The sequence below is a fragment of the Balaenoptera musculus genome, chromosome 5 (genome assembly GCF_009873245.2).
Source record: "Balaenoptera musculus isolate JJ_BM4_2016_0621 chromosome 5, mBalMus1.pri.v3, whole genome shotgun sequence".
NCBI classification, from domain to species: domain Eukaryota; kingdom Metazoa; phylum Chordata; class Mammalia; order Artiodactyla; family Balaenopteridae; genus Balaenoptera; species Balaenoptera musculus.
Genome location: NC_045789.1, coordinates 109,697,056 through 109,721,634, shown reverse-complemented (window position 1 = coordinate 109,721,634; position 24,579 = coordinate 109,697,056). Strand labels below are relative to the sequence as shown.

General features: G+C 37.5%; 1 protein-coding gene across 7 annotated transcripts in view; it reads left to right on the top strand.

Annotated features, from left to right (window-relative positions):
- The window catches only part of COL25A1 (collagen type XXV alpha 1 chain), a 478,809-nt gene that overhangs the window by 237,010 nt on the left and 217,220 nt on the right, over positions 1-24,579 (top strand). For all 7 annotated transcript variants that reach the window (XM_036853780.1, XM_036853776.1, XM_036853781.1 and 4 more), the window contains exons 3-4: positions 16,232-16,276; positions 18,659-18,666. In XM_036853780.1, the coding sequence (XP_036709675.1) occupies positions 16,232-16,276; positions 18,659-18,666 (53 nt within the window). The remainder of the gene's footprint in view (positions 1-16,231; positions 16,277-18,658; positions 18,667-24,579) is intronic.

The window sequence follows — 24,579 nt, the reverse complement described above, 5'->3', positions numbered from 1 at the left end:
AAGATCTGAAGGTAAACCTGGCTTAGTCTTCTGAAGTAACTGGATGATGGGGGTCGATGGATGGTTCAGAAAGGATGATCTGCGGTCTCCTCTGTGTCCAGACAGGCTCCTCCCTCCCCAGGGCCATCTGCAGCTGTTGGAGGCCTATTCCTGGGGTTGGTTGGGGTGGAGGGCCATCCTAGCTGTGTACACATTTCTGCTTTAGGCCTCCCTAGCCCAGCATTTATTTGCCCCTGGGGCTTCTCTATCTGCTCATCGCTTCTTACTCGCTCTTTCCCTGCCTGACCACGAGCTCAGCCGCTTGCTCTTTCCTTTGCCTTAACATTTCCATTTTTCTGACTCCAGAATTGTGGATAAGAGTATAGTTGGCTCTTTGTATCCACAGGTTCTGTGGATTCAGCCAATCACAGATGGAAAAGATTAGGAAAAAAATTCCAGGAACTTCCAAAAAGCAAAACTTGAAGTTGCCGCACACTGGCGACTATTTACACAGCATTTACATTGCGTTATGTAGTGAAAGTGATCTAGAGCTGATTTAAAGTATGCAGGAGGATGTGCGTGGGTTATATGCAAATACTATACCATTTCATGTAGGGAAATGGAGAATTCAAAGATTTTGGTATCCAAGCGGGGTCCTGGAACCAATTCCCCCCGTGGATACCAAGGCATGACTGTATTTGCTTTTTGTAATATTTACTGTTGTTTGAGGTATTTTATAGTATTTTCTCTGATGTCCTTAAAGAATCTCTCTGCTTCTGGAGATGAAACTTCTGATAAGAAGTTTTAGCCTTTTATTAAGAAATGTAAAATTGTTTAGAAGTCTTACTATTTTTATTGACAGTATGACAGTAATATAGCATAGAAATAGTTTATAAGCCTTGCTGCAATAATGAAAAATAAAGGAAACAGTCAGTTAACATAATGTATAAAGCACTTTACCGTTTTCACCCTCAAGATAATCATATAAACGTGGTAGAGTTAGTACTATTTATCAGATTTTTTGGCACACCAAAATCAAAGAGGTTAATTGGAAGTTAGCTAAATTTACACATTAGTGAGAACCTATATCTTTTAATTCTTTGTTCCATATTCTTTTTATTATACCAAATTGCCTCTTTGAATATGACAATTGGAAGGCAATGTTAATCTCCCACAGTTTTTTCACATACATATTCAGTGTTTCTTATCAGATACTCAAATATATTATGATCACTTAATGACTAAATATAAAAAGAGAATATAAATAAAACAAAAGAGGGAGCTAATATTTATTTTGCCCTTAGTTTGTGCATTTACATGTGTTCATTACCTTCTTCATGGAAATTCAGTCAGGAATTAATTCCCCAATGACTTGTGTCATTAGTGACCTTTAGGTCATTTGTGTAATAAGATGGCTACATTTCTCTCTGTTCTCAGGTTTTTATGACAATAGACCTAAGCACAATCACCCAAGGCATGAGCCTTTCCTTTGTCTCTTTTTTTAAAACTGTTGTACTGAAGTATGATTGACATGTAAAAAGTTGTATATGTATATATATATAATGTATACAACTTGATGAGCTTGGGATAAGTATACATCCATGAAACCATCACCATCATCAAGGCATAGACAATCCATCATCTCCCAAAGTTTCCTCCCACCCCCTCCATTATTATTATTATTTTCTGGTAAGAATACAACATAAGATGTACCCTTTAACAAATTTTAGCAATATATTATTAGCTATAGGCACTATGCTGTATGGTGGATCTCCAGAATTTATTTATCTTGCATAATTAAAACTTTGTACTCCTTGACCATAACCTCTCCATTTCCTCGCAGCCCCTGGCAACAACCATTCTACTCTCTGCTTCTATGAGTTCGACTGTTTTAGATTCCACACATAAATGCAACTATACAGTATTTGTCTTTCTGTTTCTGGCTTATTTCACTTAGCATAATACCCTTCAGGTCCATCCATGTTGTTGCAAATGGCAGGATTTCCTTCTTTTTTAAGGATAAATAATTTTCCGTTGCATGTGTATATATACCATCATTTATCCATCATTCATCTTTATCCATCATTCATCTTTATCCATCATTCATCTGTTGATGGACATTTAAGTTGTTTCCATGTCTCAGTTATTGTGGAAAATGCTGCAGTGAACATGGGACTGCAGGTATCTCTTTTAGATCCTGATTTCAGTTCCTTTGGATAAATACCCAAAAGTGGGATTTCTGGATCATATGGTAGTTCTAGTTTTAATTTTTTGAGGAACCTCCATAATGTTTTCCATAGTGGCTGGCTGCACCAATTTATGTTCTCACCAACAGTGTAAGAGGGTTCTGTTTTCTCTAACCCTCACCAACACTTATCCTTTTTTTTTTTTAAACTAATAGCCATCCTAACAGGTGTGAAATGATACTTCACTGTGGTTTTGATTTGCATTTTTCTGATGATTAGTGATATTGAGCACCCTTTCAAATATCTGTTGACCGTGTGTACGTCTTTTTTGGAAAAATGTCTATTCAGATCTTTTGCCCATTTTTAAATTGGATTATTTGTTTTTCTGCTATTGAATTGTAGGAGTTCCTTATATATTTCAGAATGTAGGTTGAGATTTTTTAGTTTGATGTAATCCCACTTGTTTATTTTTGCTTTTGGTGTCATATCCAAAAAATCATTGCAAGGCCAATGTCAAGGAAATTTTCCCCTATGTTTTCTTCTAGGAGCTTTATGGTTTCAGCTTTTATGTTTAAGTTTTTAATCCATTTTTAGTTGATTTCTTCCCTTTGTTTCTATCCATCTTATTTCTTCTCTCCAAAAAAGCAGACATAGCAGAAATGTGCATTGAAATAGAAAGCATAAGGTAAAAACAAAACAAAATACCCAGCCAATTATGAATCCTGAAACTTTTCTTGAATGCCTCCTGTGTGTTTAATTGCAAATGTTTTTAAAAGGTAAAAATATTTTTAAATACAAATAGAATTCCAGTAAAAAAATCTCTTCTTAGAGTAACCAGAAAATTTACATTTAAGTTCAGCTTAAAATACTACTAGGAGTGGAGAAGAATAAACAGACCCAAGTCATAGGGGAATTGACAGAATTTGGTAATTAATCTGATAAACCAGAAAAGGGTATTCTAGGTACCTGCAATAACTACCCACCCCCAAGACCATGGGGAGACCCATATGTAGGCACATGTTTATTTCTAGGCACATTTCTAACCTTGGAGAATAGCTTTATCACAGGTAGGTATACCGTTAGTGAAAAGTAGAGTGTTCCACCAGAATTAGTTGTGGGCCAAAAGAACTGGCTTGGCTTAAGACACCTTGCTATGATGTGATTTGATGACCTTGATCTGTCTGCAGTTGAGGTTGTTGACCCTGGTCTTTAAAGCATTGCCATTATGGCTCATTTTTACTAATTTCTATCTCAGGATGACAGTTTGCACCATCCTGCAAGCAAAAAATCTTTCTGAAGCTGCACAGTATCAGTGGTCATGAATTTTCTTATCATGAAGATCAATCTGGTTTTATAGCCTCCCTCTGTTTTCGATAATTTATTCTTTTTTTTTAACATCTTTTTGGAGTATAATTGCATTACAATGGTGTGTTAGTTTCTGCTTTATAACAAAGTGAATCAGTTATACATATATATATATGTCCCCATATCTCCTCCCGCTTGCATCTCCCTCCCTCCCACCCTCCCTATCCCACCCCTCTAGGTGGTCACAAAGCACCGAGCTGATCTCCCTGTGCTATGCAGCTGCTTCCCACTAGCTATCTATTTTATGTTTGGTAGTGTGTATATGTCCATGCCACTCTCTCACTTTGTCACAGCTTACCCTTCCCCCTCCCCATATCCTCAAGTCCATTCTCTAGTAGGTCTGTGTCTTTATTCCTGTCTTGCCCCTAGGTTCTTCAGAACCTTTTTTTTTTTCCTTAGGTTCCATATATATGTGTTAGTATACGGTATTTGTTTTTCCCTTTCTGACTTACTTCACTCTGTATGACAGACTCTAGGTCTATCCACCTCACTACAAATAACTCAATTTAGTTTCTTTTTATGGCTGAGTAATATTCCATTGTATATATGTGCCACATCTTCTTTATCCATTCATCTGTTGATGGACACTTAGGTTGCTTCCATGTCCTGGCTATTGTAAATAGAGCTGCAATGAACATTTTGGTACATGACTCATTTTGAATTATGGTTTTCTCAGGGTATGTGCCCAGTAGTGGGATTGCTGGGTGGTATGGTAGTTCTATTTTTAGTTTTTTAAGGAACCTCCATACTGTTCTCCATAGTGGCTGTATCAATTTACATTCCCACCAACAGTGCAAGAGGATTCCCTTTTCTCCACACCCTCTTCAGCATTTATTGTTTGTAGATTTTTTTGATGATGGCCATTCTGACCGGTGTGAGGTGATACCTCATTGTAGTTTTGATTTGCATTTCTCTAATGATTAACGATGTTGAGCATTCTTTCATGTGTTTGTTGGCAATCTGTATATCTTCTTTGGAGAAATGTCTATTTAGGTCTTCTGCCCATTTTTGGATTGGGTTGTTTGTTTTTTTGATATTGAGCTGCATGAGCTGCTTGTAAATTTTGAAGATTAATCCTTTGTAAGTTGCTTCATTTGCAAATATTTTCTCCCATTCTGAGGGTTGTCTTTTTGTCTTGCTTGTGGTTTCCTTTGTTGTGCGAAAGCTTTTAAGTTTCATTAGGTCCCATTTGTTTATTTTTGTTTTTATTTCCATTTCTCTAGGAGGTGGGTCAAAAAGGATCTTGCTGTGATTTATGTCATAGAGTGTTCTGCCAATGTTTTCCTCTAAGAGTTTGATAGTGTCTGGCCTTACATTTAGGTCTTTAATCCATTTTGAGTTTATTTTTGTGTATGGTGTTAGGGAGTGTTCTAATTACATACTTTTACATGTACCTGTCCAGTTTTCCCAGCACCACTTATTGAAGAGGCTGTCTTTTCTCCACTGTATATTCTTGCCTCCTTTATCAAAGATAAGGTGACCATATGTGCATGGGTTTATCTCTGGGCTTTCTATCCTGTTTCATTGATCTATATTTCTGTTTTTGTGCCAGTACCATACTGTCTTGATTACTATAGCTTTGTAGTATAGACTGAAGTCAGGGAGCCTGATTCCTCCAGCTCCGTTTTTCTTTCTCCAGATTGCTTTGGCTATTCGGGGTCTTTTGTGTTTCCATACAAATTGTGAAATTTTTTGTTCTAGTTCTGTGAAAAATGCCATTGGTAGTTTGATAGGGATTGCATTGAATCTGTAGATTGCTTTGGGTAGTAGAGTCATTTTCACAATGTTGATTCTTCCAATCCAAGAACATGGTATATCTCTCCATCTATTTGTATCATCTTTAATTTCTTTCATCGTGTCTTACAATTTTCTACATACAGGTCTTTTGTCTCCTTAGGTAGGTTTATTCCTAGATATTTTATTCTTTTTGTTGCAATGGTAAACGGGAGTGTTTTCTTAATTTCACTTTCAGATTTTTCATCATTAGTGTATAGGAATGCTAGAGATTTCTGTACATTAATTTTGTATCCTGCTGCTTTACCAAATTCATTGATTAGCGCTGGTAGTTTTCTGGTAGCATCTTTAGGATTCTCTATGTATAGTATCATGTCATTTGCAAACAGTGACAGCTTTACTTCTTCTTTTCTGATTTGGATTCCTTTTATTTCCTTTTCTTCTCTGATTGCTGTGGCTAAAACTTCCAAAACTATGTTGAATAATAGTGGTGAGAGTGGGCAACCTTGTCTTGTTCCTGATCTTAGTGGAAATGGTTTCAGTTTTTCACCATTGAGGACGATGTTGACTGTGGGTTTGTCATATATGGCCTTTATTATGTTGAGTAAAGTTCCCTCTATGCCTACTTTCTGCAGGGTTTTTATCATAAATGGGTGTTGAATTTTGTCGAAAGCTTTCTCTGCATCGATTGAGATGATCATATGGTTTTTCTCCTTCAATTTGTTAATATGGTGTATCACATTGATGGATTTGCGTATATTGAAGAATTCTTGCATTCCTGGGATAAACCCCACTTGATCATGGTGTATGATCCTTTTAATGTGCTGCTGGATTCTGTTTGCTAGTATTTTGTTGAGGATTTTGCATCTATGTTCATCAGTGATATTGGCCTGTAGTTTTCTTTCTTTGTGACATCTTTGTCTGATTTTAGTATCAGGGTGATGGTGGCCTCGTAGAATGAGTTTGGGAGTGTTCCTCCCTCTGCTATAGTTTGGAAGAGTTTGAGAAGGATAGGTGTTAGCTCTTCTCTAAATGTTTGATAGAATTCGCCTGGGAAGCCATCTGGTCCTGGGCTTTTGTTTTTTGGAAGATTTTAAATCACAGTTTCAATTTCAGTGCTTGTGATTGGTCTGTTCATATTTTCTATTTCTTCCTGGTTGAGTCTCAGAAGGTTGTGCATTTCTAAGAATTTGTCCATTTCTTCCAGGTTGTCCATTTTATTGGCATAGAGTTACTTGTAATAATCTCTCATAATCTTTGTATTTCTGTAGTGTCAGTTGTTACTTCTCCATTTTCATTTCTAATTCTATTGATTTGAGTCTTCTCCCTTTTTTTCTTGATGAATCTGGATACTGGTTTATCAATTTTGTTTATCTTCTAAAGAACCAGCTTTTAGTTTTATTGATCTTTGCTATCATTTCCTTAATTTCTTTTTCATTTATTTCTGATCCGATCTTTATGATTTCTTTCTTTCTGCTAACTTAGGGGTTTTTTTGTTCTTCTTTCTCTAATTGCTTTAGGTGTAAGGTTAGGTTGTTTATTTGAGATGTTTCTTGTTTCTTAAGGTAGGATTGTATTGCTATAAACTTCCCTCTTAGAACTGCTTTTGCTGCGTCCCATAGGTTTTGGGTTGTCGTGTTTTCATTGTCATTTGTTTCTAGGTATTTTTTGATTTCCTCTTTGATTTCTTCAATGATCTCTTGGTTATTAAGTAGTGTATTATTTAGCCTCCATGTGCTTGTATTTTTTACAGATTTTTTCCTGTAATTGATTTCTAGTCTCATAGCGTTGTGGTCGGAAAAGATACTTGATACAATTTCAATTTTCTTAAATTTACCAAGGCTTGATTTGTGACCCAAGATATGATCCTGAAGAATGTTCCATGAGCACTTGAGAAGAATGTGTATCCTGTTGTTTTTGGATGGAATGTCCTATAAATATCAATTAAGTCCATCTTGTTTAATGTATCATTTAAAGCTTGTGTTTCCTTATTTATTTTCATTTTGGATGATCTGTCCCTTGGTGAAAGTGGGGTGTTAAAGTCCCCTACTATGATTGTGTTACTGTCGATTTCCCCTTTTATGGCTGTTAGTATTTGCCTTATGTATTGAGGTGCTCCTATGTTGGGTGCATAAATATTTACAATTGTTATATCTTCTTCTTGGATTGATCCCTTGATCATTATGTAGTGTCCTTCTTTGTCTCTTGTAATAGTGTTTATTTTAAAGTCTATTTTGTCTGATATGAGAATTGCTACTCCAGCTTTCTTTTGATTTCCATTTGCATGGCATATCTTTTTCCATCCCCTCACTTTCAGTCTGTATGCATCCCTAGGTCTGAAATGGGTCTCTTGTAGACAGCATATATATGGGTCTTGTTTTTGTATCCATTCAGCCAGTCTGTGTGTTTTGGTTGGAGAATTTAATCCATTTACATTTCAGGTAATTATCGATATGTATGTTCCTATTCCCATTTTCTCAATTGTTTTGGGTTTGTTATTTTAGGTCATTTCCGTCTCTTGTGTGTCCTGCCTAGAGAAGTTCCTTTAGCATTTGTTGTAAAGCTGGTTTGGTGGTGCTGAATTCTCTTAGCTTTTGTTTGTCTGTAAAGGTTTTAATTTCTCCATCAAATCTGAATGAGATCCTTGCTGGGTAGAGTAATCTTGGTTGTAGGTTTTTCTCCTTCATCACTTTAAATATGTGCTGCCACTGCCTTCTGGTTTGCAGAGTTTCTGCTGAAAGATCAGCTGTTAACCTTATGGGGATTCCATTGTGTGTTATTTGTTGTTTTTCCCTTGCAGCTTTTAATATTTTTTCTTTGTATTTAATTTTTGATAGTTTGATTAATATGTGTCTTGGCATGTTTCTCCTTGGATTTATCCTGTATGGGACTCTCTGTGCTTCCTGGACTTGATCAACTATTTCCTTTCCTATATTACGGAAGTCTTCGACTATAATCTCTTCAAATATTTTCTCAGTCCGTTTCTTTTTCTCTTCCTCTTCTGGGACCCCTATAATTCGAATGTTGGTGTGTTTAATGTTGTCCCAGAGGTCTCTGAGACTGTCCTCAGTTCTTTTTATTCTTTTTTCTTCATTCTGCTCTGCAGTAGTTATTTCAACAATTTTATCTTCCACGTCACTTATCCGTTCTTCTGCCTCAGTTATTCTGCTATTGATCCCTTCTAGAGCATTTTTAATTTCATTTATTGTGTTGTTCATCATTGTTTGTTTGCTCTTTAGTTCTTCTAGGTCCTTGTTAAATGTGTCTTGTATTTTCTCTATTCTATTTCCAAGATTTTGGATAATCTTTACTATTATTATTCTGAATTCTTTTTCAGGTAGACTGCGTATTTCCTCTTCATTTGTTAGGTCTGGTGGGTTTTTACCTTACTCCTTCATCTGCTCTGTGTTTTTCTGTCTTCTCATTTTACTTAACTTACTGTGTTTGGGGTCTCCTCTTCGCAGGCTGCAGGTTCGTAGTTCCCGTTGTTTTTCGTGTCTGTCCCCAGTGGCTAATGTTGGTTCAGTGGGTTGTGTAGGCTTTCTGGTGGAGGGGACTAGTGCCTGTGTTCTTGTGGATGAGACTGGACCTTTTCTTTCTGGTGGGCAGGTCCACATCTGGTGGTGTGTTTTGGGGTGTCTGTGGCCTTATTATGATTTTAGGCAGCCTCTCTGCTAATGGATGGGGTTGTGTTCCTGTGTTGCTAGTTTTTTGGCATAAGGTGTCCAGCACTGTAGCTTGCTGGTCGTTGAGTGAAGCTGGGTCTTGGCATTGAGATGGAGATCTCTGGGAGATTTTCACTGTTTGATATTACGTGGAGCTGGGAGGTCTCTTGTGGACCAGTGTCCTGAAGTTGGCTCTCCCACCTCAGTGGCACAGCCCTGACGCCTGGCTGGAGCACCAAGAGCCTTTCATCCACACGGCTCAGAATAAAAGGGAGAAACAGTAGAAAGAAAGAAAGACAGAAAGAAAGAAAGTCAGAAAGAAAGACAGAAAGAAAGAAAGAAAGAAAGAAAGAAAGAAAGAAAGAAAGAAAGAAAGAAAGAAAGAAAAGAAAATAAAGTTATTAAAATAAAAAATAATTATTAAGAAAAATATTTTTAAAAGTAAAAAAAAAAAAAAAAACTCAGACAGACAGAACCCTAGGACAAATGGTAAAAGCAAAGCTATACAGGCAAAATCACACACAGAAGTATAAACATACACACTCACAAAAAGAGGGAAAGGGAAAAAATATATATATCTTTGCTCCCAAAGTCCACCTCCTCAATTTGGGATGATTAGTTGTCTATTCAGGTATTCCACAGATGCAGGTACATCAAGTTGATAGTGGAGATTTAATCTGCTGCTCCTGAGGCTGCTGGGAGAGATTTCCCTTTGTCTTCTTTGTTGGCACATTTCCCGGGGTTCAGCTTTGGATTTGGACCCGCATCTGCGTGTAGGTGGCCTGAGGGCGTCTGTTCTTCACTCAGACAGGACGGGGTTAAAGGAGCAGCTGATTCGGGGGCTCTGGCTCACTCAGGCCCGGGGGAGGGAGGGGTACGGATGCGGGGCGAACCTGCGGCGGCAGAGGCCGGCATGACGTTGCACCAGCCCGAGGTGTGCCATGCGTTCTCCTGGCAAAGTTGTCCCCGGATCACGGGAGCCTGGCCGTGGCGGGCTGCACAGGCTCCCAGTAGGGGCGGTGTGGAGAGTGACCTGTGCTCGCATACAGGCTTCTTGGTGGCGGCAGCAGCAGCCTTAGCGTCTCATGCCCGTCTCTGGGGTCCGCGCTGATAGCCGCGGCTCGCGCCCGTCTCTGGAGCTCGTTTAGGCGACGCTCTTAATCCCCTCTCCTCTCGCACCAGGAAACAAAGAGGGAAGAAAAAGTCTCTTGCCTCTTAGGCAGCTGCAGACTTTTTCCCGGACTCCCTCCCGGCTAGCTGTGGCGCACTAGCCCCTCAGGCTGTGTTCACGCCGCCAACCCCAAGCCTCTCCCTGGGATCCAACCGAAGCCCGAGCCTCAGCTCCCAGCCCCCGCCCATCCCGGCAGGTGAGCAGACAAGCCTCTCGGGCTGGTGAGTGCTGGTCGGCACTGATCCTCTGTGCGGGAATCTCTCCGCTTTGCCCTCCGCACCCCTGTTGCTGCGCTCTCCTCCACAGCCCTGAAGCTCCCCGCTCTGCCACCTGCAGTCTCCGCCCACAAAGGGGCTTCCTAGTGTGTGGAAACCTTTCCTCCTTCACAGCTCCCTCCCACTGGCGCAGGTCCCGTCCCTATTCTTTTGTCTCTCTTTTTCTTTTTTCTTTTACCCTATCCAGGAACATGGGGGAGTTTCTTGACTTTTGGGAGGTCTGAGGTCTTATGCCAGCGTTCAGTAGGCGTTCTGTAGGGGGTTGTTCCACATATAGATGTATTTCTGATGTATTTGTGGAGAGGAAGGTGATCTCCACGTCTTACTCCTCTGCCATCTTGAAGCTCCTCTATAATTTATTCTTTATTTCATAAATTCTCTATAAGTTTTCACTTCCTCTGTTGCTGATATCTTCTGCTTTTTCTCTTCACATTCATATTCTTGAACGAGTTTCTTTTGCAGAGTCATGTCTTTCTGCTGAGAAAATTCACTTAGAATTTCTACTGCAAGGATCTGGCCAAGTTCAGTGAATAAGAGTCACGTTCCACCTTCTATATTTGTTCTTACAGCTCATGCCTGACTGACACTTCATCACTCAGTTTGGAATAGAAATGAGCACTATCTTTTTCTTTTTCTTTCTTTTTTTAAAAAAATAGACCTTTATTGTAGTATAATTGCTTCACAATACTGTGTTAGTTTCTGTTGTACAGCAAAGTGAATCAGCCATATGCATACATATGTCCCCATATCCCCTCCCTCCCATCCTCCCTATCCCATCCCTCTAGGTCATCACAAAGCACTGAGTTGCTCTCCCTGTGCTATGCTGCTGCTTCCCACTAGCTAATTATTTTACATTTGGTAGTGTATATATGTCGATGCTACTCTCACTTCGCCCCAGCTTCCCCCTCCCACCCTGTGTCCTCAAGTCCATTCTCTATGTCTACATCTTTATTCCTACCCTGCAACTAGGTTCATCAGTACCATTTTTTTTTTTTTTTAGATTCCATATATATGCGTTAGTATACGGTATTTGTTTTTCTCTTTCTGACTTACTTCACTCTGTATGACACTCTAGGTCCATCCACCTCACTTCAGGTAACTCAATTTCCTTTCTTTTTATGGCTGAGTAATATTCCATTGTATATATGGGACTATCTTTTTCAACTACTGTTAGCTATTGTTGACATCGGTTTTGTCTGGGAAATATCTGTCATTTGTTTTCTTTTTCACTCTGGTGATCTGCCAGCTGCCCATTGTCAAATTCATCCCATGTATATCATTTTTAAATTATTTTTGCCTTTAAATTCAGGAGCAATATCAAATTATCTCATCTGCACAGTAGACTTTTTCAAAACTTCTATTTATTATCTTTGTAAGCAAGATCTTTAATCTATGTGTTACTGTGAGTTTTGTATAATTTATTAATTCACAAGCTCAATATAATGCTCACTCCAGTCTTCTGTTTCTTATAGCAATTATAACATGCTCTTCTCAAATCAAGTATTTTCTTTGTAAATCCAATAGGGTTTGGAGTCCCATCTTCTCATAACTTAGTTTAGCTTAATTTTTTCTCTCAAATATTATGAAATTCTTTGGAAAACCTTGTCGTATTCAATAGATATCTGTCTTACCAAGTATCTTTTCAGTTTCCTTAGACTTTATTTTTTCTCAACTCTCAATATAACGAGCAAATTTCCCACAGCATTTGATTCATTTCTTTAAAGTGAATATTTAAGGCAGACATGTTCCTTTTTTTTTTTTTTTTTTTTTTGGGGGGTGGCTTACGGGATCTTAGTTCCCCAACCAGGATCGAACCCGGGCCAGCGGCAGTGGAAGGGCTGAGTCCTAACCACTGGACCACCAGGGAATCTCCTCAACTTTGTTTCTTGGTTTCTTCAAAAATATCATTGCTTCTCTGATCATTTTTTATAATCTGATATCTTTTAAATATTTTTAAAAGTTTATTTTAAATTATTTTTAAACATTTATGTAATCTGTTGTTTTTACTTGATAAATTCTACTATTTAAAAGGAATATTCTTCAGGAGGAAAGTGACAAATGAATTCCAATAAACAAACATAATTATAGGCTTCTAAGACTTTTCATAAAAATCAGGTCTGGGCCCTCTGGCACCTTTGTTGTGGATGAGACAGCAGTCAGTTAGGTATCTTCCATTGTAATCTTCCTTCTGGTAGTTCTTAACATTTTTTCTTTATCCTTGAATATTTCTAAGTTTCTCCTTCTTTGTGTTTAAGTGTGATTTATTTTTACTTGCCACTTGGAGTATAAGTTCAATCTTAGGTATCCTAAGTTCAATTCTGGAATATTCTCAACTATTATCTCTTAAACAAAGTCTTCTCTATCATTTATTTTGAGGTCTTTTATAAGTAAAAATTTTCTTCTTAACATAGATGGATAGATAGATACATAGATACATAGACAGCACAGACAGACAGATAGATGATAGATAGATAGATAGATAGATAGATAGATAGATAGATAGGTAGTAGATAGAGTCTTATTCTGTTTGGGCTGCTATAATGAAATACCACAGGCTGGGTGACTTATAAACAACAAAAATTTATTTCTCACAGTTCAGGAGGCTGGGACATCTAAGATCAAGGTTTCGGCATGGTCACCTTGAGGTAAGGGCCCTCTTCCTGGTTCATAGCTGGTGTCTTTTCACTGTGTCCTAACATAGTGGAAGGGGCTAGGGGTCTCTGTGGGGTCTTTGTTATAAGCCCCATTCTTGAGGGCTCCAGCTTCATGATTTAAGCAACTCCCAAAGACCCCACTCCCCAAATTATCATCTTTGGGAGTTAGAATTTCAACCTGTGAATTTGTGGGACATGTACATTCAGATTACAGTGGATAGTCAGATACATAGATAGATATTGGATCTGTCTCTCTGGGCTGCATTCTGCATCTACCATGTCTGTCCCTTCTTCAACAATATCCAGGTTAGCATTTAATTGATTTATCTTTTTTTTTTAAATTTCAATGATATTTTCAAGATTTCTAAAGGGTTCTCTTTCATATCCACTTGTTCTTTTTTTTCCTTGTTTACATTCAAAATCCCTTGCTCTTTAATGGGTATTACTTCTTCATTTATTTCTTAAAGCATAATTAACATACTAATCTTCATCTGATGGTTTCTTAAAATTAATTAATTTTACCTAGGAAGAATTCATGATCTTATTATTTAGTGCTACCTTTCTTAGCATTAGATTTCTTCATATGTTTTGGAACTTTGACTTCTATACTCATTGTGAGTAGGAGGTTTTTAGTGTGTGTGTGTGTGTGTGTGTGTGTGTGTGTGTAGTTTCCTGTCTGTGTGTGTCTGCCTTTCTTTCCTCTATACTCACCTTTTCTTACCTATTCATTTTATGTCCTTCTTTACCTGACCTCCCAGCTTTCTAGACCAGAGTTGTCTTAAAATGACATTTCAGGACTCCTGTTGCAGATTTATGTTTGGAATATCACAGAATCAGGCATCAAACCAGCAGATGCTTACTTCGTTTTCCGATTGAGAGGTTATATCTATATTCCTCAGCCTTTAAGCCAGAGATCTAGATTTTTTTAAAGCTTCTCTTTTGCATTTATAAGCCCCCAGCTTTAAGAAGTGAGTCTGAATCTGATGAGAGAACTTTTGAGTATTTATTCTTCAGGGATAGAACCCATAGCCACCATTTCTACTTCTAGAACCAGAGCCAGGCAAGCTCATGGTTTATCCCTGCTCTCCACTTTCCAGTTCTGGTTCATTTCTGGCCTGTGGACATGCCCATGTCTTTTTTGAATGCAAATAGTTTTAAATGTTTTTCTCTTTTTATAATTGACCATGTGTTGAGAGTAGAAGGAACAAATCAGAGCGCAAACTCATTGTGCCGCCTTCACAACATACTACTAACGAATTTTTCATGTGTGTTATTTTAGTCTTTTCAACTTCTTTGCTTCTTCAGAGCAGATATACATCTTATACATGACCTGTAGTCCCTACTGTGCAGACCACAGACATCATAAGTATCTAGTAGTTGCTAAACACTTCTTAAAGTAATTTTGTAATATAAAAAAATCTGGGGCTTCCCTGGTGGCGCAGTGGTTGAGAATCTGCCTGCCAATGCAGGGGACACGGCTTCGAGCCCTGGTCTGGGAAGATCCCACATGCCGAGGAGCAACTGGGCCCGTGCGCCACAACTACTGAGCCTGCGCGTCTGGAGCCTGTGCTCCGCAACAAGAGAGGCCGCGATAGTGAGAGGCCCGCGCACCGCGATGAAGAGTGGCCTCCGCTCGCCGCAACTAGAGGAAGCCCTCGCACAGAAACAAAGACACAACACAGCCAAAATAAATAAATAAATAAATAAATAATAATTAAAGGTGCTAATAATTAAAAAAAAAAAATCTGATTCCTAATCGAAAGGGCATTGTATATTATACATCAGAATTTGTCAATATATATCTGTGTATGTGTGTGTTTGAGCATGTGTATAAATGTATATTTTTCATACCTATTAGGATTCCACTGGGTTTATTTACCTATTTATATGATTTTCCTTCTGCTCTTAGTCTACCCAAGGATAACTTGAGTGTGATGAAAATCTCTCTTTCTTTCAGAACACAGAAAGAAACCTGAAATTTTGAATGACAATTTTGGATTCTGCTACAAAGCCGCTTCTCCTAATATTTTCAATTGATTTTATTGCTTGATTGTTTTTAACCTCTTACAAAACACACATGGCCAGACTTACTCTGTGTAAGGGCTTGCAGGGAAACTAACCTGGCCCACTGATGTTTTTATTTCTCATGATAGTGTTTCCATGTGGAATTCGGTAGCTCAGGATCACATTAAGAGTCAACTGGGTGCCAAGGCCTGTGCCTTGAACTTTCTAGAGTTTAGAATTCATCAGTCCAACTTTGCCACTCATTCTTCAAAACCAGGCAGTTCTGTATTTTCCTTGGTCTCTTTCTCCAAGCAAATATTTTAAGACCTCAATTCTCACTGTGGGCTAATTATTCTCTTCTATTTGCTGGGATCATAATTCAGCAGGAGCTATTCCTAACCAAGGAAATGAGGGCAGAAATTATATAGTTGAGAATAATGGCTTGAAAACCATGAACGTCTAGAGACTTGTGCAAGTCTGACACATACTGGCGTGGTGGTCTTCATAGGGAACTCACTGAAAAAAAAGGTTATTTCTTCACTTTTAGAATGAGATCACCGTAAAGACTAAACATTTATTGAATGACAATAATGAGCTAGCCCCTTAGAAAAATGAGACCAATACTTACTACCTAAACACTTTCCAATTAAAAGTGTTGTGATTTTTACTCAGCTGGTTCTTAGAGAAATTCCAATAGATGAAAATTCACATTTAATAAAATAGAAATATTTGTAAAGATTATTTACATTATTGATATATATGTTTAATTAACTGCCAACTAAATATTTTCAAGAGATGCATGAGGAACCTGACTGAAGAGAAACTGTAATCATTTGTACTTAGTACTTTAAATTATTAATATGCTGAAACCTTCAGAAAAGAAATTTTCCTAAGAAACATGAAATCTCAACACCACCAGTTTGCTTAGTGAACACTTTCTTATTGATGATACCCAGGCAGGATGAACAAAAATTCTGAATCTTTAGTGTTTCTAAGTAACACTAGTTGGTTAGAGATCTAGGACAGCTTTTATAATTAAATGAAGCTTAACAGTTATGCTGAAATGCCAGAGACAGAGTTGGCCTTTACAAATCTCTGGTCCTTTTCATGTTAGTTAAAAACAGTGACAAGATATATAGAAATCATTTACTAGCCATTTTGGAACCAAAAATTCCAAAAATTGTTCTTTTTATTTCAGGCCCTCCGGGGAAACGAGGTAAAAGGGGCCGAAGAGGAGAATCTGGTAAGTCTCTCTTTCAGCTGTTCTGTGTCATTCATGTTCTGGCTAGGTTCCCACATCTGTTCCTCCTAATTAGTGATTATATTGTTCTGTTGGATGTTGTGTGCATGTGCGCATGCGTGTGTGTGTGTGTGAGATGTTTATATCTTCTCTGCTACACATAGAATTTTTTTTTTATCTTCTTATTTCCATCAAACAGTAGGAAGGAGAAGTGTGCAAAATATTATTCATTACGGTTTACTAACCCCTGGCACCCAATTTTGGCTTATTTACTGTGTCAAGTTAAATCCGCCCTTTCAGTGTACAGCAGAGGGTTTCTTAGCCATGTGCAGTATGACAGCATCACCCATCTCTCCATCTACATAGGTGGTCAGTCAATGCACACTCTTTGCGGAAACATCTGCCTTGGGACACTGGGGCACATGCCCTGGAAAGCTGATCATTATTTTATCCAACTGGTAAAATTTTGTCATGCTTTTGACTCTCATTTCAAAATTTGAGATTTTTTAGTCCTCTTGTATAACCATAGAGTTTTAGTGATGACAGGAACCTTAGTAATCAATCCAGAGTTTTCATTTTATAGTTGAGGAAATGGAGATGCAGAGCAGTCAGGTGATTCAGCCAAGGCCGTGCAATTTTTTTTTAAAAAGAATTCCTTTATTTTTATTTATTTATTTATTCATTCGTTCATTCATTCATTTATTTACTTATGGTTGTATTGGGTCTTCGTTTCTGTGCGAGGGCTTTCTCTAGTTGCGGCAAGTGGGGGCCACTCTTCATTGCGGTGCATGGGCCTCTCACTATCACGGCCTCTCTTGTTGCGGAGCACAGGCTCCAGCCGCGCAGGCTCAGTAGCTGTGGCTCACGGGCCCAGTTGCTCCGCGGCATGTGGGCTCTTCCCAGACCAGGGCTCGAACCCATGTTCCCTGAATTGGCAGGCAGACTCTCAACCACTGCGCCACCAGGGAAGCCCGACCATGCAATTTTTTATGAGCAGAACTAGAAGCACAACCAATTGTCCTGACACGCATTTTAGTGATTTTTGTTTTGTTTTGTTTTGTTTTTTGCTTTCAGGCCAAATCCCTATATGCAAAGTCAAATAAAAACTGTTTTTTTCTGAAACCAAGGTATTCAAATGAGTGTGTTCACTTACGGTTTTACTAGTTTTATAAAGTCTCAGACTCCAAAAATGTAAATGTAAATGTGAAGTCTTAACAGGACATCAATTCTTCCTTGCAAGATAAGAGGAAGGTAATTTAAGGTTTGATTTTAGTGTACTAAGAAATGCTATTTTCCAGCATTTTCTACAAGTATTTATTAATATTAAAAACAATCTACTAAGGGTTAAAAAATAGAAATACTAACTGTATCAAAAAGAGCAGATGGCAGATTGATTTTTTTTGTCTCATTTCCTCTCCCTTTTGGAAATATGATGTCAAAGTAAAAAGGTTTTTATGAAAACATAGCTGCTAAGTTTTAATTCCTTGAAGAGAATTATCAAAAGTTATTTTTAAACCTCATTCACTCTAAGTAACTGGAAAATTGTATAGGTATCCCTTTCATTGAGTGCAAAGTTTTATAATAGAGGATGCTTTATAAATTTGTTTTTGAGGAAAAAGAAATGAGAAAACATTGGTGGACCCAAATAATCACTGAATTGATCTTTGTGTCAAAAGAAAGAAAGAGGATTAAGAAAAAAAAGTGAAAATTTTGTACTTATGCAGTTTTACAGAAAATATAAAAATCAATTCCCAACTTCTTGGCTACTGAGAACTGGCGCTTTAATTGAACATATGGTGTGCGAAATATTGAAATTTTCTTAGACTTTGCCTGTGTTTTGATGAGAATACATAGTTTTAAAGAAACTTATATAAACATCAGGACTTAGTCTTTTATATATTGACAATACTACTGAATGATAAACATTCTTAGAACAAATAGCAGGTACCTTTCTGATTTAGCCATTTCACCAAACTCAAGAAATTTATATATCAATTGTCTACAACTGGTCTATCATAAATGACTAACGCTCTTCCTAATTCATATTTTATCTAAATTTTTAGGTGTATAAATTAGACAGTCTTTTCTTAAAATATATGAACTTCTCAGTAATTCATAAACAGTCCTCAGGGACTATTCTTTGAAATTTTACAAAAAATTTTGTGTGCACATAGATGTAAATGCATTTTTCTGATATGGTCTCATAATAGGTTCATGATCTAAAAAATGACTGAGAGGCACTAAATTCTTAAGTGATTTCTATGTCTCTTGTATTGTGCTGATGATTATGATGATGTTCTAATCTTTTATTAAATCTTACTATTTGTATATTCACTAATTTGTCTCTCCCTTTTTCTTATTCTCTCTACTCTCCCCCAACCATAGGTCCTCCTGTAAGTATATTTGCTGCATTCTGGCTCCTCTACGTTAATCAAATCACGTATGTTAAAACTGTTAAAACATCAAAATATACTCTATATTTCAATTAGAAAAATATTGCTGACCTTTTTAAGAGTATTTAACTGTGGGACATTATTTTTTGAGTATACTGTTTTGTGATCATGTGATATGTAGGAGTGCAATATGTGTCAATTAAAAAAAAACTTTTATTTCTAATATGATCACAAACCAATTACTGTCTTGGGAATGTTGGAATACTTATGAAGTTCCTGATATTAAATGCTTTTCCTGAAATTCTGAGGTTTCTTTGCGAGCAAACCCTCAAGCTCTTTCACACTTCTTTTTTCATTCGTTTAAGCTTGTATCTGAAATATTTGCATTTGCCAGTTCACGAAATGTAGATGGCAACATGATCATGGAAGTGATACCCCCGGTGGGCTTGGTTCAGCGCTCTCTCCATAAGCAACACTCCCTTTGAAGTCCCTTGGAGTTTTGCCTGCATAAAGAGCTTGAGTTGGAGCCCTTGGAGAGTTGCACTTTCTTTTTTCTTTCCTTGTGTAGGTCATGGCTGCAGCATTCCAGCCTGCTTTGTACTCACAGGAACAGATTATCTTGTCAGCTTTGAGCTAGATGTGTTTTTGAGTAATATCCTGGATATCTGTCATCTGACCCTGGTGCCGTACTGTGATCTGTACGTTTACGGTAGCAATGATCATTGGCCTGGAGATATTTTCTCATTCCGAATAGCCGGTTTGCTCCAGGGTTCACAGACTCTGCATTGGCAACTTCTCTAACAGACCAGCATGGTCCAGGGAGAGGGGCTTAGCATATACTCGTTTACTTTATTCACAGGAAGCATTGGCTTCCAAATATCTTTTGCAGTCTTCCTGCCACGTTCAAGGACGGAACATAAATCATGTTAGAAATGACTTTGCTTCTGTAACTGACTTTCAGCTTTTGCTTAATGCTAGGCAGATGGCATGCCCCAGGTCTAGGAGCCTTATTCTTTGGCTTCATATTTAAGACTCTGTCTTTAAAACTAGAAACAAACCACTACTACCCAAAGGAAACTCTGGAGATTACATCCAGAATAGAGCGTTCAAGGCTTCTTTTTGTGGAGGTAAGTATTAGGCAGGCCAAGAGGCAGTTAAATCTCATTTCTGCCTTGTGATGATATTGAGGATTCTAGTATTTCCTGTTTGGTCCTTCACAAGTTTAGACACCCATATGGCTCTTGCTTTCAGGGGGCCATCTATTAGTGCAGGTTCTCCACCTAGAACATTTCAATTGTTTTTTCCTTTTCTTATTGTATATTAAAAAAGAGGGGCTTCCCTGGTGGCGCAGTGGTTGAGAGTCTGCCTGCCAATGCAGGGGACACGGGTTCGAGCCCTGGTCTGGGAAGATCCCACATGCCGCGGAGCAACTAGGCCCGTGAGCCACAATTACTGAGCCTGCGCGTCTGGAGCTTGTGCTCCGCAACAAGAGAGGCCGAGATAGCGAGAGGCCCGCGCACCGCGATGAAGAGTGGCCCCCACTTGCCGCAACTAGAGAAAGCCCTCGCACAGAAACGAAGGCCCAACACAGCCAAAAATAAATAAATTAATTAATTAAAAAAAAAAAAAGAGGACTGATATGTTTTAAGCCCCTGTGTATGGCAGGCAATATTCTAGGCACTTTACATACATTTATTTTGTCTCTGATGTTACCATCCCCATTCCCATTAATGTCTCTAAACATTACCATTGTCAACAAGGAAACTGAGGCTCATAGAGGTTAATTATCAATGGCTGTACAGCTAAAGAGGGTTTGCAAAGTTGGAATTCAGTTAGATATGTCTGATTGTAAATGGTTTCTGCTTACCACGTTATCCTTCTTCCTTGAAATTGTAAGTATATTATAATATGGCTCATTGTTACACAGGTTTGGCTAGCCATGGGTCAAATTGTATTTCTTTTTTTTATTGAAATATAGTTGATTTACAATATTATATTAGTTTCAAGGGTACAACATAGTGATTCAATATCAAATTATATTTCTTGATATAAATAATTACATATAATAAAAGCATGACCAAAAAATGTAAAATGGCTAATCTATACAATAAGCATTAATACTACGGCATCTCAGATGCATTTTAAAGAAGTTATAATGTGTTTAGCAAATTGCATCAGATCCAAGAAATAAGGTATATGTAATTATGAGGTTTTCTTTCGTGTTCTTTTGTGTGTTATCTTTGTTTTGTTTTTAAATTTTTATTGGAGTATAGTTGATTTACAACTATAGTAAATAGTATAGTATAGTTATGTTAGTTTCTGCTGTACAGCGAAGTGAATCAGTTATACATATACATATATCCACACTTTTTTTATACTGACTAAAAGATAACTCGAGTTAAGTTGCTCACATTTGATAAGACAAAAAACCATTGATTGTGAAAAAGAGAAAAAAAAAATATATTCATTGTGCTACCTTTTCTAATACAATGGAGTCTCACCGTAAGTACTTGGGACCCCGTATCATGGGAGCCCTTAGGGGTGAAATACCTTGTAATGAAATCCTCTTAAGCCGCCAATTTCTAAACCCCCATATATGATTTTCAAAGTATTGTATTTGTTTTTCATCAAATTTTCCTTTAGAGTAGGTGGCTTGATAAAATATTTCCATTTTATTTCTTTTTTTTATTATTATACAGCAGGTTCTTATTAGTTATCCATTTTATACATATTACTGTATATATGTCAATCCCAATCTCCCAATTCATCACACCACCACCCCTACCCCTCCATTGTCCCCCCTTGGTACATCTGTGTCTCTATTTCTGCCCTGCAAACTGGTTCATCTGTACCATTTTTCTAGGTTCCACATGTATGCGTTCATATACGATATATGTTTTTCTCTTTCTGACTTACTTCACTCTGTATAACAGTCTCGAGATCCATCCACGTCTCTACAAATGACCCAATTTCGTTCCTTTTTATGGCTGAGTAATACTCCCTTGTGTATATGTACCACATCTTCTTTATCCATTCGTCTGTCGATGGGCATTTAGGTTGCTTCATGACCTGGCTATTGTAAATAGTGCTGCAGTGAACATTGGGGTGCCTGTGTCTTTTTGAATTATGGTTTTCTCTGGGTATATGCCCAGTAGTGGGATTGCTGGGTCATATGGTAATTCTATTTTTAGTTTTTTACGGAACCTCCATACTGTTCTCCCTAGTGGCTGTATCAATTTACATTCCCACCAACAGCTCAAGAGGGTTCCCTTTTCTCCACACCCTCTCCAGCATTTGTTGTTTGTAGATTTCCTGATGATGCCCATTCTAACTGGTGTGAGGTGATACCTCATTGTAGTTTTGATTTGCATTTCTCTAATAATTAGTGATGCTGAGCAGCTTTTCATGTGCTTCTTGGCCATCTGTATGTCTTCTTTGGAGAAATGTCTATTTAGGTCTTCTGCCTATTTTTGGATTGGGTTGTTTGTTTTTTGAATATTGAGCTACATGAGCTGTTTATATATTTTGGAGATTAATCCTTTGTCTGTTGATTTGTTTGCATATATTTTCTCCCATTCTGAGGGTTGTCTTTTCATCTTGTTTATGGTTTCCTTTGCTGTGCAGAAGCTTTTAAGTTTCATTAGGTCTCATTTGTTTATTTTTGTTTTTATTTCCATTACTCTAGGAGGTGGATCAGAAAAGATCTTGTTGTGATTTATGTCAAAGAGTGTTCCTCCTATGTTTTCCTCTAAGAGTTTTATACTGCCCGGTCTTACATTTAGGTCTCTAATCCATTTTGAGTTTATTTTTGTGTATGGTGTTAGGGACTGTTCTAACTTCATTATTTTACATGTAGCTGTCCAGTTTTCCCAGCACCACTTATTGCATAGACTGTCTTATCTCCATTGTATATCCTTGCCTCTTTTGTCATAGATTAGTTGACCATAGGTGCATGGGTTTATCTCTGGGATTTCTATCCTGTTCCATTGATCTATATTTCTGTTTTTGTGCCAGTACCATATTGTCTTGATTACTGTAGATTTGTAGTATAGTCTGAAGTCAGGGAGTCTGATTCCTCCAGCTCCGTTTTTTTCCCTCGAGACTGCTTTGGCTATTCGGGGTCTTTTGTGTCTCCATACAAATTTTAAGATTTTTTGCTCTAGTTCTGTAAAAAATGTGATTGGTAATTTGATAGGGATTGCATTGGATCTGTAGATGGCTTTTGGCAATATAGTCATTTTCACAATATTGATTCTTCCAATACAAGAACATGGTATATCTCTCCATCTGTTTGTATCATCTTTAATTTCTTTCACCAGTGTCTTATAGTTTTCTGCATACAGGTCTTTTGTCTCCCTAGGTAGGTTTATTCCTAGATATTTTATTCTTTTTGCTGCAGTGATAAATGGGAGTGTTTCCTTAATTTCTCTTTCGGCTTTTTCATCATTAGTGTATAGGAATGCAAGAGATTTCTGTGCATTAATTTTGTATCCTGCTACATTAGCAAATTCATTGATTAGCTCTAGTAGTTTTCTGGTGGCATCTTTAGGATTCTCTATGTATAGTATCATGTCATCTGCAAACAGTGACAGTTTTACTTCTTCTTTTCCGATTTGAATTCCTTTTATTTCTTTTTCTTCTCTGATTGCCGTGGCTAGGACTTCCAAAGCTATGTTGAATAATAGTGGCGAGAGTGGACATCCTTGTCTTGTTCCTGACCTTAGAGGAAATGCTTTCAGTTTTTCACCATTGAGAATGATGTTTGCTATGGGTTTGTCGTATATGGCCTTTATTATGTTCACGTAGGTTCCCTCTATGCCCACTTTCTGGAGAGTTTTATCATAAATGGGTGCTGAATTTTGTCAAAAGCTTTTTCTGCATCTATTGAGATGATCATATGGTTTTTCTTCTTCAATTTGATAATATGGTGTATCATATTGATTGATTTGCTTATATTGAAGAATCCTTGCATCCCTGGGATAAATCCCACTTGATCATGGTGTATGATCCTTTTAATGTGTTGTTGGATTCTGTTTGCTAGTGTTTTGTTGAGGATATTTGCATCTATATTCATCAGTGATATTGGTCTGTAATTGTCTTTTTTTGTAGTATCTTTGTCTGGTTTTGGTATCAGGGTGATTGTGGCCTTGTAGAATGAGTTTGGGAGTGTTCCTTCCTCTCCAATTTTTTGGAATAGCTTGAGAAAGATAGGTGTTAGCTCTTCCTAACTGTTTGATAGAATTCACCTGTGAAGCCATCTGGTCCTGGACTTTTTCTTTGTTGGAAGATTTTTAATCACAGTTTCAATTTCATTACTTGTGATTGGTCTGCTCATATTTTCTGTTTCATCCTGGTTCCGTCTTGGAAGGTTATACCTTTCTAAGAATTTGTCCATTTCTTCCAGGTTGTCCATTTTATTGGCATAGAGTTGCTTGTAGTAGTCTCTTAGGATGCTTTGTACTTCTGCATTGTCTGTTGTAACATCTCCTTTTTCATTTCTAATTTTATTGATTTGAGTCCTCTACCTCTTTCTTGATGAGTCTGGCTAATGGTTTATCAATTTTGTTTATCTTCTCAAAGAACCAACTTTTAGTTTTATTGATCTTTGCTATTGTTTTCTTTGTTTCTATTTCATTTATTTCTGCTCTGATCTTTATGATTTCTTCCCTTCTACTAACTTTGGGTTTTGTTTGTTCTTCTTTCCTAGTTCCTTTAGATGTAAGGTTAGATTGTTTATTTGAGATTTTTCATGTTTCTTGAGGTAGGGTTTTATTGCTATAAACTTCTCTCTTAAAACTGCTTTTGCTAAATCCCATAGGTTTTGGATTGTCATGTTTTTGTGGTAATTTGTCTCTAGGTATATTTTGATTTCCTCTTTGATTTCTTCAGTGACCTCTTGGTTATTTAGTAACG